Source organism: Podarcis raffonei, chromosome 2 (genome assembly GCF_027172205.1).
Source record: "Podarcis raffonei isolate rPodRaf1 chromosome 2, rPodRaf1.pri, whole genome shotgun sequence".
Classification (NCBI taxonomy): Eukaryota; Metazoa; Chordata; class Lepidosauria; order Squamata; family Lacertidae; genus Podarcis; species Podarcis raffonei.
In genome coordinates, this window is record NC_070603.1 from 58,690,703 (window position 1) to 58,706,375 (window position 15,673).

Consider the following 15,673-nt stretch of genomic DNA (forward strand, 5'->3'; position numbering starts at 1 on the left):
CGTTTGACTCCCGAAACAGTCAGAAAATCAAGGCCCGGCTTCTGATTGGCTGCAGGAGCTTCCTGCAGTCAAGCAGAAACCACATTGGATGTTTGGGTTCCAAAAAAACAGAACGCTTACTTCTGGGTTTGTAGCATTCGGGTTCCAATTTGTTTGGGAGCCAAGCCGTTCAAGAACCAAAGTACCACTGTACTGGAGTTGCTGCTCTCCCCATGTTATACTAGGATAGTCTCAGGAAGCTTCACCGTTACTCACAACTAATGTGCAATACTAATGTTTTAGCAAGAATTAAACTTCCATCTTAGTAAAGAATGGAAACATTTTTCCCTTTGAAACCCATGTGCTATATGGAATCCAAATTGCTCAAGTGCTTGGACTATGGTAAGATCAGGAAGTAAATTTAATCCACTGACATAGTGCAGTATTCAGTCCTTAATATTATGAACTTGTTCCTCACCTCCAACCTCAAAGAAATGAGAATTACTACAGTGCATGAAGTGCAGCTACATAGAGACAAAAGTGACTGAGGGCTATACTGAATGACACCCTGGCCTTCATTTTACAAGTTTCAATTTCTCTCTTTCCTCTTACTGACTGCATAACAGTAGGCATAGTCAAGGCTACTGCTACTCTTTTGCTTACAAAGTAGATTTCAACAAGATCAGTACTGAGAATATATTATGGTCATTTAAGACTGTAGTGTGATATCCAATACTAGTCATAGAGCAGACTCATTGAAATCAATGAACTTAAGTCTACTTATTTCAATGGTTATACTCCAAATATGACTTCGTTGGACATCATCTACAGCCTGTTCAAAACAAGGCTTAAATGCAAGTTAGTAATCCTAGAAGTTTCTTCCAACTGAAAGGGCTAGAATGAAATATTAGACAGTCTTTCTGTTAAAATGACAATTTTATAAACGTAATTTAATAAATAAAGTGAAAAAATGCTAATAGGTGAATAACAACTCAAAGCCATATTGCTATCAAAATGTAGGACTTCTTTTCACATGCATTTGCTCTCTGAGAAAATTTAAGTGAATTTATGATCTGAACATCGACTCCCAGTACATTGCTCCTGACTTCATTCAGCATAATCTGGATTCTGCATAGGTTCAAAGAGACATAAAAGCTACTTTTTATTAAACACAACATGGTATGAACCTGCAATATATTTAAAAGTCAACTATCTTCCATTATTAGTTCACAAGTTTATTATGAAAAAATGCTGCAACACTCTTCTGCAGCAACATCTTACAGAAAAAAACCTGTTCTGTTCAAAATAACTCACTATGATGGACAAGTACACGGGACATTATATAGAGGGAAGTGTGAGGGAAGAATGTGGGGGAAACCAAGTGCAGACAAAACAACCATACAATTAAATTAAACAGTTTTCCCTGGAAAAAAAATCAGAACACAAATAAGAAAATCGGTCTTGGTACTTATTTAAAATGTTCATTAAGCTTCAATGATAGTTTGCTATCCTTATCTACAGTCATGCTGGAAAGCTATAGCTAAATGGAAAGTTAATTGTTTTCACAAGGTGTTAAATGTCTACATCTTAATATTTGCAGTCTCCCAGAGAAAGCAAAAGTAACTACAAGTAGAGCTATGCCAGAAACTGGTTTCTTGACCAACAGTGTTGCTTCAGCATGCAATGAACTGGTTCATTCTAAAGTGGTCACAGTCGCTGACAGACAAGAGGCTTTGTATTTCAATATGGCACATCTTTTGGTCCATGTGAAAACAGGTTTCAATGTTAAATGTTTTCTGACATTTTGGAGTTACTGTTGCTCTTCCCATATCCTTTAGGTCAACACATGGTTCATGGCAATACTGTACAAGTGTAAAATCTCGTTACAGGAAGTAGTCTGGGGTGCGACGAGTAACATGTGGTTCACCTCTGCGTGGCGCTGGATCAAACTGCAAACTGAAAAAACACTTTTAATCAATATTTATGTGGTTTGTGATATCCAGCTAAAACACAGCAGACCCACTGAAATCAGTAGACTTACATCCAAAGAATTCTGTTTGACTACTCAGGGATATCATTAGATATCAGCCATAGCTTTTAAATTCTCTACATTATTCCAATTCATTCTGCGATCAAGATTGTGGCTGTGTTTTCTTTACACTTCTAGATGTAGAAGACATCAGCTATCTCTAGAATGCATGTAATATCCGTCAGTATTAACTTGTAGTTATATTCTACCAAGCTCTTCCTTTAGATCAACAAATGGAGGATCAGTGTAAAACTGACATAGCACTTGAATATAATATTTAACTGTGCTCCTTTGGGAGGAACAGCAAGATATAAATTTAATAGACAAACTTCAGAAGCATTGCAATTTCCAGAGCTAAACCTTGATAGACTGCAGAAAGATGAAATTATAGAGGAAGAGCCTGCCATTCATCTAGGAGTTCAATTAAAAATGTATGCAGCCCACCCTACTGTCTTATGGGCTAAGTAAGGTGACAGTGATAAGCATATAGATCCTTTGCTCAAAAGAAAGTCTTGCTGTATCTTAAGGATAAATTAGAGAATGCATACTGTTGCAAAGAACAAAAGGAAACATCTCTTCAAATACCATTTTAAATAGAGGAATTCAGCTTTACTTCCCCCAAAACTGACAACCAAGAGAGGCTATTACTAAACTCCCAAAGCAACTTCCTGAATCATTGGGACTTTATTTAATAATAATAATAATAAATGTAAGAAGAAGCAGCAGCAGGTGCCCAGTATTACAATTTGTTACCCATAAGGTTAGTTTTATACTCTATCAGAAGCCTGTTTAGGGAAGTTTTTAATATTTGATGTTTTATTCTGTTTTTAATCTGCTGGGAGTCACCCAGAGTGGCTGGGGAAACCAGGCCAGATGGGCGGGGTATAAATAAAAAATTATTATTATTATTATAAATTATTACTACAAATTAGCAGTTACAATTATATAGTAAAGCAAATTATAACCAAAAAAGCCCACACACAGTATTCCACAACCACCCACATTTTTCCAAGTATACAATCAGGTAAGATTTGTCAACTTTACTCATCTTCAAACAGCCAGATAAGGCAATTTATGAACAGCAAATTATAAATGACATGTTTTGTTAGTTCTCATAGGAAAAATCTTTAAGCACTTACAATGAATATTTTAGAGTATCATCAAGTTCCATGATTGCAGCTTGGTTACCACACCGGTAGCAATAATTTGGAGCACTGAAAATGGTTACTACATTCCGATCATGACACCAATTGTAACCCTGAGGAGGGGGAAAAAAGCACACAGATGCACATCATTGTAACATGTCTCTCTACAGGGAGGGTAGTAACCTATAGTGGACAGAGCATCAGAGTAAGATAAACAATTTATTACTCTAAATTACCACTTTTAGCCATTCATGTAAGAACTGACAACATAGGAACTTCCTATACAAAATCATATAAATTGATCTAACCCATTTTTATCTGCTTTGAAGAAGCTGCTCTCCAGGATCTCAGGCCTTCCCAATCATTCTATCAAATACCTTTTTAACTAGAGTTAACAGGAATTAAACCTAGAAGCTTCTACATATAATAAACCAGCAATACCAATCAACAATAGCTTCTTCCTAATGAAACTGATCAATGTCAGCCTTAGCTGTCCATCTGTTGAGATAGAAAGCCCTTAGGGTTGAATATGAAGCAATAAAAGGTCAGTCAGTAGACGGCAGAACTTCTTACCTCACACTGCCCCCTGAAAAATATTTAGTATATAAAATCCTAGTGTCAGAGTTTAAATATTTGGACTGCAGTAATTTGTCATGGAATGACACAGTAAAATACAGGTCTACGTGACAGGAGTCACTTACAGTGGAATAACAGAATCACAAGCCATTTTCATGGCAATAATTATGCCTTCAAGTCTATCCCGCAAGCTCATTTTTTAACAAAAGGACGAGATATACAAGTTACTTTGCCACCACAGGCTTAACATGCCTTTATTTGTATGCCAAAGCTATCTGGTTATGCAGGGAGATTTTCACCTCAAGAAAGGAAACAACATAAAAAGTCTGGGGCTTACCTCCATTACCAACTGATGAGCTCTTGAGACCAGTGTAAGGCCATTAGCATGGTTGAAGGTTTCTGAAATATCTTGTCCAAAAGTATAACCAGCACCTCGAGGAGAAATGCCCCAACCGCCACGATCATCTGGGTCTGACCACAGCAAATCACACATTGGACCCTAGGAAACATTTCACCATCGTTACATAGCCAAAACAAACAAAAAACAAAAAAACCTGAAGAGGGCTAATACAGTACCAAATTTTTAAGAAGAAATGTTTGAACAGTAGCTGAATGACTACATTAACATGGTACTTTGAACCAATTTATTTGTTCCCCAAACCACCAGCACTAAGCTCTGTGGGGGAAAGAAGCATGCTCAACCCTATGTTCCCAAACTGACATCAGTGCTAGGCAAAAACAAGATTATACTCTGCAGCATCTGAACACAGAATTGGTGATGCAGATATTATTCAGTGCAAAAGATGGTCCACCCAGCTTTTAAGAGTTATGTGGACCCCTAGTTTGCCTACTCTTAAGTTGAAGAACAATCTACTTGGAGATGTGTCATTTGTAATTAGCAAACAAATTTCCACCTTTTAACTAAGATTTAAGTGCTGTTTGTAGTTTATGGATAAGGGAACAGGACAAGCAGTTCAAACCTTTTTGGAGTTAGAGGTCATGTGGAAAAATAAGGTTTACTTTAACAACAGACTCCCTTATAACTCAGAAGAGGAATTGGGCATTAGTATGATTTCACACACTAACACAGCACAGAAATTGTAACACAAATTATAGTTACCTCATGTGGAACTTCTTGCAGACGATCAAGTGCTCTGATGTGATCCAGTGTATCTATAGATGGGGAAAGACCTCCATGTAGACAGAAAATCTGAAAGATAAATTCATTTGTTGGGACATGAATTAGATCCAAATACTTTAGCTACAAGTGTTTTTCAAAGTTACAGATAGTTTCTCTAGGAAGAAAATGATAAAAAGGTAATAGATCTTCCACTCCGCCTTCCTTCTCTGCTAATATTAGGAACACATCAGTATTTTCAACATACCTGTCCGTCCACCAAGGCAGTTAGAGGAAGATAGTCAAAAAGGTCTGTGAAGTATTTCCAGACATTTGCATTTCCATATTTCCTTAAACATTCATCATAGAAGCCATATACTTGTGTGATCTGTCTGCTTTCATGGTTCCCTCGAAGAATAGTGATGCGTTCACGATAACGGACCTATAAAACAAGATAGCTACTGTGACTAAACCAAGTATGTACTTCTCCAGCATTTATATGAGCAGAAGTAAGCCTTAACTTATGGAGATATTATTATTATTTCATCATCATCATCATCATATTTGTACCCTGCCCATCCAAATAGCTTGCCCCAGCCACTCAAAAACATCTTAATACAGACATCACATTTTAATAAAACATATTTAATTTTGTGGTATATTTTCTGTGGTATAGTATATTTTTGCAGGATAAATCCCAAAGTTAAACTTGGTGATAGATTCTTTTTCAGGTCTGGAATGAACTTCTCTATCCACTTCTGATGCAGATACAGACCCAAGAACACTGGAAGTTTGAACAGATCTCTAAAGCAACCCATTTAGTATGTAGTCTCTTTGAGCAATACAATTGTGTTGCCTCTAACATCATTTTTTCATTAGTGTACAACCTCCAACCCCAATGACTCAGTCATTATAATGTTCATCAGTACTGTAAGTCTTACAGCAATTCAGACTATACAGGCATTATATATTTCAATACCAACATTCATTTTAAAATATTACCTTGAGAGCTACCAGAAGTGTTACGGTTTCAACAGAGTAATATCCCCTGTCAACATAATCCCCCATAAATAAGTAATTTGTGTCTGGTGATTTTCCTCCAATTCTGAAAAGTTCCATGAGATCATGAAATTGTCCATGGACATCTCCACAAACTGTGACTGGACACCGTACTTCTTGCACATTTGATTCTTTTGTCAAGATTTCTTTAGCCTGCAGCAGGGGGGAAAAATAGCTTTACATTAATTTGCAGAGATAATACTTGTTCATTTATTTTAAAGCATTCCACCTGCTCACCTTTCTTTAGTTACAAATATAAGTGCCAGGTAATACATTTGAGACACACATTCCTGGAAGCAAGTTCTCCTGAATTAAGTGACCCAACTTCAGGAATGAAATTCTTAGATCTGGGTCCACAGGTGTCAGGCACACATGGCTCAGACTGGCAGTTTAATAGTGGAGCAGTGGAGTAGAAGAAGGGGACATAACAGAGATTGCAAGAGAGGAGAAAATAGAGCAGTCAGGGGGTCAGATAAAAGAGAAAATGAGTGCCAGACAGAATACACAGACAAGCTGGATCTAGCAACAGATCCTCTTGAAATTGCCTTTTTTTCTCTCCAAATGTTCACTGCCAAATCACAGATCCTGTTTCCATTGGCTAAACCATTTTTTTAATAGAGCTGGTGCTTTCCAGACCTTCCATGGCACAATACAGACCCTTGTGAATTCTTAATTTTAAAGGATCCCCTCAAAACTACAACACCTCTGTGTACAGTGAAGTATTATATGATTTGTAAGTGGTTTTGCTGTCATACTACGTACATATCAAAGATGGATCCACAAGGATCCATGCCTAGGATATGTGGGTGTGGTGTGTATGTGGGTGGGTGGGTAGGTAGTGTAGGCAAGCACCAGATCAGTGATTTTTGATGCATAGTCTAAAACAGTAAGTGTTAATTTTATGGGTGGTAGTCCCCATCTTAGATATTTATCAGTGTGCTAAAACGCAATGCAATACGTTTCTCTTAACCAAATCCACAAAGAAAACTCCTCTGCATGCAAAGAAGAGTTCCACTCGCAGCTGGCTCATTTGTATGGTTGTTTCTATCTTGTGCTTAGATCACCACAATAGAAACCCTGGTCAACCATACTACTGCAGCACAATTAATATAAGCAATACAGTGGTACCTCGGGTTACGAACTTAATTTGTTCCGGAGGTCCGTTCTTAACCTGAAACCATTCTTGACTAGAGGCGCGCTTTTGCTAATGGGGCCTCCCACTGCCGGCGCGCGATTTGCGTTCTCATCCTGGCGCAAAAGTTCTCAACCCGAGGTACTACTTCCGGGTTAGCAGAGTTTGTAACCCGAAGTGTTTGTAACCCGAGGTACCACTGTACTTTAAAATCATGAAATCATAGCTGACATAGTTTTTTTTCTTTCGAGCAGATACAAGATTTCATGAAGGGAACTCCATTAACAATGGTTCATCCAATTCTTTAAAAAAACCAATGCAGCCAGTGTACTTGGAATAAACTTGCAACCAGATCTTATGTTCCATGTACTGTATAAGGGAATTATTTTTAGGACAGCAATCTCCAATGAAATAAATGAGGAAACAATTCCAGATGGGGGAGCTCCAAGCATGCACTTTACCCAGAATAAATTGCTGGGTTAGGTGAAGCAGCAATCTTCTGGGAACCCTAACTTTCTGGGCCTCAAGTTGCAGAAAAGCCTTAATTTGACCACAAAAGGTTACAACATCCTCAATGATCCTAATTAGTCATACTTTGATAGAAGCCAGGACCCTAACAGACTACCCAATAGTACAATATGATTAAACACCTTACCACAATCCTATACAGTGGAACCTCGGGTTAAGTTCTGGAGGCCTGTTGTTAACCTGAAACTGTTCTTAACCTAAAGCACCACTTTAGCTATAATGGGGTCTCCCGCTGCAGCCGCTGCACGATTTCTGTTCCCATCCTGAAGCAAAGTTCTTAACCCGAGGTACTATTTCTGGGTTAGTGGAATCTGTAACCTGAAGTGTCTGTAACCTGAAGCGTATGTAACCCGAGGTACCACTGTACTGTACTGAAAATACTTGTTGACAAACTAATGATCTTTGGTACTTGTTCTTTTATACATCAGCAGATAAACACTAGTGTTCTATCTAATTACTTAATTCATATTAACTAGTTTTTTACTTAAGATTATCCAGTTTTCCAATTTCTCTTTCTGATGAGCTCAACCCCATGTGTATAATTACTGTCAGACAATGGGACGCGGGTGACGCTGTGGGTTAAACCACAGAGCCTAGGGCTTGCCGATCAGAAGGTCGGCGGTTCAAATCCCCGTGACGGGGTGAGCTCCCGTTGCTTGGTCCCTGCTCCTGCCAACCTATCAGTTCAAAAGCACATCAAAGTGCAAGTAGATAAATAGGTACTGCTCTGGCGGGAAGGTAAACGGCGTTTCCGTGCGCTGCTCTGGTTCGCCAGAAGCAGCTTAGTCATGCTGGCCACATGTACACCGGCCAGTAAAGCAAGATGAGCACCGCAACTCCAGAGTCATCTGCGACTGGACCTAACAGTCAGGGGTCCCTTTACCTTTAATGCTGCACTACATGAACCAACAGTCTGATTCAGTATAAAAGGAAGCTCCCTATGTTCCTAGTGCTATATTCCCACTTCAAAAAAAGAAGTGGCACTGAAAGTATTGCCTTCTTGTAGCATTTTTACCATGTGAAAATGGGTATGCAGTAAATATCATAAATGATTTATCTGCCCAGAAGCTATCCAGAAAATTGTAATGTAAGAGTTGTTCAGGCTGACATAAATGCTTTCCAGCACCTTGTTAAAAGAAACTCCATCAATGAAATACACATTCAGAGCTCAAGTTTTACTTGGATTCACTCTCTAAACATTGTATTGCTTTGGATCAAAAGGCAGAATGAGTAGCAGTACTCAAAGGTAGTAGATGACACACTAAGCTCCAAGGCACACTCAGGCTCATCAACCAGAGAATCACTACTATTTATTTTCTCCCAGTTGTACAAGTGCCACCACCAAACCTGCCTATACCACCATAACCATCATGGCACAAATCAGGCTCAATTTTTTTGAAGGGAATAGCCTACAACTTCTGTACCACTGCTGTTGACGGTGTCACAAAAGGTTGAAACCGCAGTAATTTTTACAACCTCCTGTTAGACCTGGGCCAAAAGAACAATGTTGGGACAAAGGAAGAAGTGTTCAAGCAGCAGGTATTCACTTGCCATAATGGACTGGGATTCCTCCAGTCCTGACTATTCAAATTCCAGGCTTCATGCAGTAACAATGCCTCTACCTCATTAGACAAATCCACTCAGTGATGAGTTTTATAGAATATTCTGAATTGAATTTTTTCCCAGAAAATCTTGTTCTGGCCTAAATCAACTGAGATCCAATTTAACATGCTAAAAGGGTATTTACATTTAATATACGATAGATTAATTTTAAATGCTGCATGAAGGTCTCAAATCTTTTCCAACAGCTAAGAGAGGCAAAGGTGAATGTACATTATTGTTTTATGTGATCCCACTGAGATCCCAAGATGAAATTTTGCAGGTAGGTCTTAAAATATTAAATAGCCAATACAATTTTTTGGCAATTTTAAATCATTTTTTATTCACTTTTTAAAATTTTCAATTTTGTAATTGAAATTTTAAAGTAAGTCCATCATGTGATATATTGTATTAAAGCCCATGAAGTTCTGAAAAGATTGATGTTTTTGGTTTTGATGTATCTCAATTCTGGACTGAGCTTTTAAGGCAAGGCCAAAATTCTCATTTTGGAAATTTCAAACCCTTATAACTCACAAACAAGATGAGATAAATAATGAAAATTTTAGATTTAAACTTAGTTTTGATCATTCAATAAGTGTACAAAATATTAAGAAAACTGGATGACATGAGGTAAAAAAAAAAGTTGGATCACTTGATATGGAATGACCCAGAAGATATGGTACTGAGCCACCTGCATCAATCTATTTCTAAATAATCTTTTACATGCAATAGCCCAGGACATACCGTTTTCCAAAGCTGCCACGTCCATAACAAGATCTGAATCATGAATAATTTTCTTCCATTTTAAAGAAAAGCCTTCCTACAGTCCAAAGGCCTTGAGCCAATTCACTTAGTGACTCAACTGTGGACTCCTGCATGACCTTAACTTGGGTGGATATTCTGAAGTGCTTGTTGGTCAGGATCTCTATATTCACTGAATTAAATACTGCACCTGTGATGCAAAAAAGTCCTGCAGCCACCAAATCTGTCTCTCTACTCCCTGGGGATACTTCACTTACACCCTGTTGTCCATTTTCTCATACACACCTCCCATGAACCATTTATATGGGTTCAAGAAAGGCGAACAATGAGGAAAACCCTGTCAATACATTTAATATTTTCCTGAGATCATACTGGGGGTTGAACAACAATCTGCAGGAATGGCCCTGTTCTCCAATCATATCTCCTACCAAGTGTGTGTGTCTTTTAGCATTAGTGGAAATATTAATATTGGTCACCAATATTGAAAAGAAGAGTGAAAAAGAACTTATCTTCTTGAAGGCAGGCACTCCTTCAAAGTCAAACATACCTTTCCTGCTAAACAGAAGTTTAGAACATTCATTCTCAGAGGGATGAGGCTTGATAATTCAGAGTATTTTTAGGAACTTTAGCTTGCATTTTAGTGTTTACCAACATCAAACATTACTTGGGGACCTGTCCTGGTTGAGTATAGAAATCAGTATTTCACACTGGTTACCAAGCAAAAGCTATCTCTGTGCTATCATACCAACTATGGAACTCTCAAGATTGATGAATTATCCTTTTGTAACGTTTGTTAAAAGCCCGGGAGCTCCACTATCAGATCAAAAATGTTGTTTCTGCCACTTCCAGTAGTCTCATCTCTAATGTTAACTGCTCTAAAAACTAAAGGAGAGGGGAGAGAGGAGAGGGAAGAGGGAAGAGAGGCCCTACATACATTTTCTAAACCACATCCATCAGTTTTGTATTCTTGTTATAAAAAAGCACGCCTAGACATTCTGTTGTTGTGTCCATAACCTAGGTTTAAGGTGCCATTTAGCTCCTAGCTTTCATATCTCAGTTTCTAGCACTGGGTACACCCTAGAAGACTTAGGCCTGCTTAGCTTCAGCAAGCTGGTGGCCTCATGAATCTTCAGACCATACTTTTTAAAGACAAAAAGCAAATTATTTCTCTTTTAAGAATTTTCTTGAACCACATTGGGTACCATATCCATCAAGGCAGCTGTCTTTATCTTTGATGTTTTTTCAACAGCTGTAACTGATCTACTCTTTGACAACTGCTTATCATCATATAATTTATACAAGATTCCATCACATCTCCAATGCTTTTCAACATTTACATGAAATGCTGAAAGAAGTCATCCAAGGGTTCACCAGTATGTCAATGACATCCAACTTTACTTCTCATTTTTATCATTGTTAGGTGAGGCACTGAAGTATTGAACCAGTAAGATGGTGATAGCTAGATGAGTGCATATAAATAGAAACTTGATCCTAACAAAATAGAGGTGCTGTGGGTACATAGCTTGTCTGCTCAGGAAAGTCTAATCAGTTCTAGACATCATTACACACCCATTATGGATCAGGCTTGCTGTCTGGAGTGCTCCTAGATCCAGCTTTGTCACTGGAGGCCCAAGTAGCTTTTGTGACACACAGCATTTTTTATCAAGCCAAGGCTGATACGCCTGCAGTGGCCAGTCCTAGATTGGCCTAGACCAGAGGTTTTCAACCTTTTTGGGTCCACAGCTCCCTTGGCCAACTACATTCTTTCCTCGCACCCCTGAGGAGCTCAGTAGCCTCAGCAGCCCAGAGCCAGCAGCCCCTCACCCCTTTCCAAACACCCTCCCTGGTAGAGTGTTCTCTCAGCCTCCTCTCCTCTCCCCTCTTCTTGGGCTGCCTCTGGGCAGTCGCAGCTGCCACTCCTGGTCTTGTGTACTGCCCACCCTGCCCCAAAGATACGTGCCTCCTCACACTGCCCCACAGGGGCCTGGGAAGCACCCTCTGGCCAGTCCCAGAGGCACCATTCGCCTAGGGAGCTTGTAGCCAGGGCTGCTGCAACAAATAGCCACCACAAGCCTTTGAGAAGCAGAGATGCAAGAGGGCATCAGAGAAGGGAGGGAAGGAAAGAATGACAGAGGCCTGTGTTGCCCGTGGCACCCCTGACCATCATTCAAGGCACCCCAGGATGCCACAGCACACTGGTTGAAAACCACTGCCCTAGACAGTTATCCATGCTTGGGGGGAGGGACTCAGATTGTTAAAGTGCTATGCGTGGGGCTACCTCTGAACACTGACCAGAAGCTATAGTTTAGCCACTAGATTGTTAACTTGGATAGTACCTTGGGGTAATATAACATGAGTCAACATGGATTTCAGCTGTATAAGTACAGTTCTTAGGATGCAGCCTATTGCACTTCTCACAATGAGGTCACAAGGAAAAGGTTTTGATTGTTGCTAAAACTGGTTAAATAATAAAGTTTTTACCACTGGCTATTCACTACCCTATCTTCTGCCAGGCTGGATAAGAGCTTGTGCCTGCAAAAGTAAATCAGTTGAATTGCGTTCCTAAAAAATTATGCAGGATAACAAGATCCAAATTTACCTCCCCAATACTTTCTCTTTCAGATAAAGTCAATCTTTCAACTTTAATGCCAGCCTCCAACCCAACATCACAGAAAACAGAGCCAGGTTCTCTGCTGTAGCCATCAAAACCAGCCCAAAATTATTAGAGGCATTCAAAATGTCTGCATTTTTAACTATTTCTGATTGTTAATTTTGTTCTATTCTCTTAAAAGATATAGTTTGTGTGCATGTATGCTGTTGTTCTGCTACTGTTGCATTGATAACCCTATACTGTATTTTATGTTTATAGTCTGCAGACCAAATGAAGTGGAACTTGCTAGCTTAAAACAATGGTCAAAAAGCTTCATTAATTCTTATGAGAATACTGTATTATAAACTCCTTTCCAGCAGGTTCCTATTAGCATTCAATTTAGTTCTGAGTTTCAGGTCCAGTTCTTGATTGCTTTTCTATTACTGAAGTACTTGAACTAAAACGGCAATTAGGACCAGCTACAGCTTTGGAGATAGGTGAAAAGCAAGAAGCTTGGGGAAGGCAGGTTGGTTTCTCTTGCTATCAACCTATCAAATAGGAAGGAGCAGCATGTAGAAGTATTTTTGTATATTTCCAATATCTGTGTCAGTGGGTGATATTTCCTGCTGTCATTTCTTTAAGAGTCCAACAGGCAAAACCAGATAACAAGGCAAATTTAATCTCATTACCTCAAAACACCCCAGTTACTTATCACCTCTTAAGCACTTTGCCTTAGATTTCTGACTGTTCTTTACACTAAAGGTGATTCCTCCTACACCCATCTGTTATTCTTTGCCTTGACTGCAATATATGCTGATTATACTGAAAGTGATCTTTTCTTCTCTCTGTAGAATAAAAAATGTTTCAAACACACTCTTACCTATCAATAAGAAATGTATTTCTAAATGATCATAATAAAGCACTTCTCCCTAAATGTTTGCTTTCCACCAAACAAACCTGTTTATTGAGAAGCCTACCTTCCAGACCAACTGAATTTTCGACAATTGATAAGTGCCAAACTATGTTCCTTAGAAGCTGTGTGGCCATACACATTTCACTTAAACAGAGAAATCATTCCCCACTAATAACAAACTCACGTGGCTTACGCAAACAGGATAACAGAGGAAGGTATCAGAAAAGTCAGGCACAGAGGTTTTCAGAAATACCCCCCAAAATTAAGGGGCAACCTTAAAAATAGCCCCATGAGCACTGGGCATGCTCTACCTGCCATCAGATAATATTAAATGCTAATTGGAAAAGGAAAAGATGCAGAAGACAGAATGCAATGCTCTGCTTGGAGGGAGGAAATTGGTGGCTGGAGGACACACACAAATTTTACTAGTGCTCTCACTTGGGTTCACCAATGCATATTTGTTTGGGAGAAATTGGGACTTATTTATAAGGGGGGGACTAGGGTAAACCAGAGGGAAAAGATTTTATTTCTGTACTTTTCACAAGCTGTCAGCTAGTTTTGCCCCAGAAGCCTTGTCAACCATGAAATATGGTTAACAACAAAAAACTGAAGTATGTTTCTAGTGCCACAGTTAACAAACTTCCCTTGATACTAACTTTAAGAAGCACTCCAGATAACAAGGGATAATAAAAAGAAAAGCTAAAAATGCCAAGACAACTCTTTCAACCATTACTTATGTTTTCACATTGGCACCAGTCATTTGAAGGAAGAACATCTATGAGACTTCCATGCATTTCAATTTTCTTGTATTTCAGCACAGTAAAGACATGTTTATACACTACTGTATAGTTGCAAGAACTTCTTTGTCTCAAACCCTAGTCACATCCACCTCAGCAGCAGAAAATGCTGCAAAAAGTGAAGGGATTTACAATCTACAAATTAAATGCATGTTGCGCCCACAAGTTACCACGTCTAGTACACGTCTAGCTCTGTGTCACTGCTTGCTCTCCTCAGACTGCCCCAGGTTATATACATACAGTAGGAAACTGGGTAGCTCCAGGAATGTAGAGGAAGAGTTTGCTTGCCATTTTAGAAACCAAACCAGTTAAGACTACAAAAAATCCAATTTTCCCAGACTGAAGAAATAAGTGACTCCACAAACTAGCATTTCACAATACACACACCAGAAGCTATGGACATCTGATTCTTCTGGGTACTTTGCACAGGACAAATGGACTCGCACTGTAAACAGCAAGTGACAGCACAAGGTTGAATTCAACAGGCAGAAGCTGGGGACTGGAAGAGTAGTACAGGACTTTTGTCTTTGTACATTAGTATGAGGCCATACTGTATGATATATTCTGCTTCCCAAATCATTACAGTCTGAACAGCAGTGAATTCCCACAATTCTATTTTCTGTATAGATAGCACTGGAATACTGTAGACTTGATTCCGACTTCATATGGGACTATAATATGCTACCACAGCAGCTAAGTTGTACAGAAGCAAGAACCCCAATAGTTAACTCGGCCAACACGGCTCATGCTCAACATGTTGCTAATTAGCAATACTTTTACAAGCAGTTTTACACCTCAACCCCAAGCAGAGGCATTTAAAAGTACCTTACACAGATGCCAATGAAACCTGCAACTAAGTGTGCTCAGGCGAACTGCCACACAAGAAAATACAGTAAGCAGAAATAAATTCTAAGAATTCCAATGAAAACTTGTCAGTCCAATGTACTAGTAACTACCCTGATTATGTAAACTTCCAATAATAAAATTTACCTGAAATATATTAGGAAATTCAAACCTTCATATCTTAACATGCCAGGTTAATGTGATGTCATTTAGTATTTGGCATACTTACATTGAGGCAAGTTTGTCAATCCCTTCCCCATAAAAAAAATTCATTATGTCCATGGAATTAAGATAAATATAGCATTGAATTTTTTTAAGTACTAAGGTGAAATAATTTGACAATAATTATTCAATTACTGCATGCAACAATACAAAACAACCCTACACAAAGATTGGATACTTTGCCACTTTTATCCCCCTTATTCTCCCCCTCTCTCCTTATTAACTATTCCCAACTGCTACCCATTCATGCTTAACCACCCAGATAGTGTTCAAGTGACCAGATCGTCCCTTCCCTAACGCAAAGCAACAGAACAAGGCTTGGTGGTAAGCGACCCACACAAAAAAGTGTGCCTGTGCAAAGTACATTGACGTCTTGTCAAGA

The 15,673-nt window shown here is 38.9% G+C and overlaps 1 protein-coding gene across 3 annotated transcripts in view; it reads right to left on the bottom strand.

The window, feature by feature from the left end:
* Positions 1-1,112: 1,112 nt before the first annotated feature.
* Positions 1,113-15,673, bottom strand: part of LOC128407872 (serine/threonine-protein phosphatase 2A catalytic subunit alpha isoform) — a 60,279-nt gene continuing 45,718 nt past the window's right edge. For 2 of the 3 annotated variants that reach the window (XM_053376819.1, XM_053376817.1), the window contains 6 exons: positions 5,849-6,058; positions 5,115-5,288; positions 4,850-4,939; positions 4,067-4,228; positions 3,148-3,266; positions 1,113-1,935 (listed from right to left, as the gene is read on the bottom strand). In XM_053376819.1, coding sequence (XP_053232794.1) covers positions 1,863-1,935; positions 3,148-3,266; positions 4,067-4,228; positions 4,850-4,939; positions 5,115-5,288; positions 5,849-6,058 — 828 coding nt within the window. In that variant the 3' untranslated portion in view covers positions 1,113-1,862. Of the gene's footprint in view, positions 1,936-3,147; positions 3,267-4,066; positions 4,229-4,849; positions 4,940-5,114; positions 5,289-5,848; positions 6,059-13,231; positions 13,362-15,673 lie in introns of all 3 variants that reach the window. The other variant, XM_053376818.1, reaches the window with a different exon arrangement.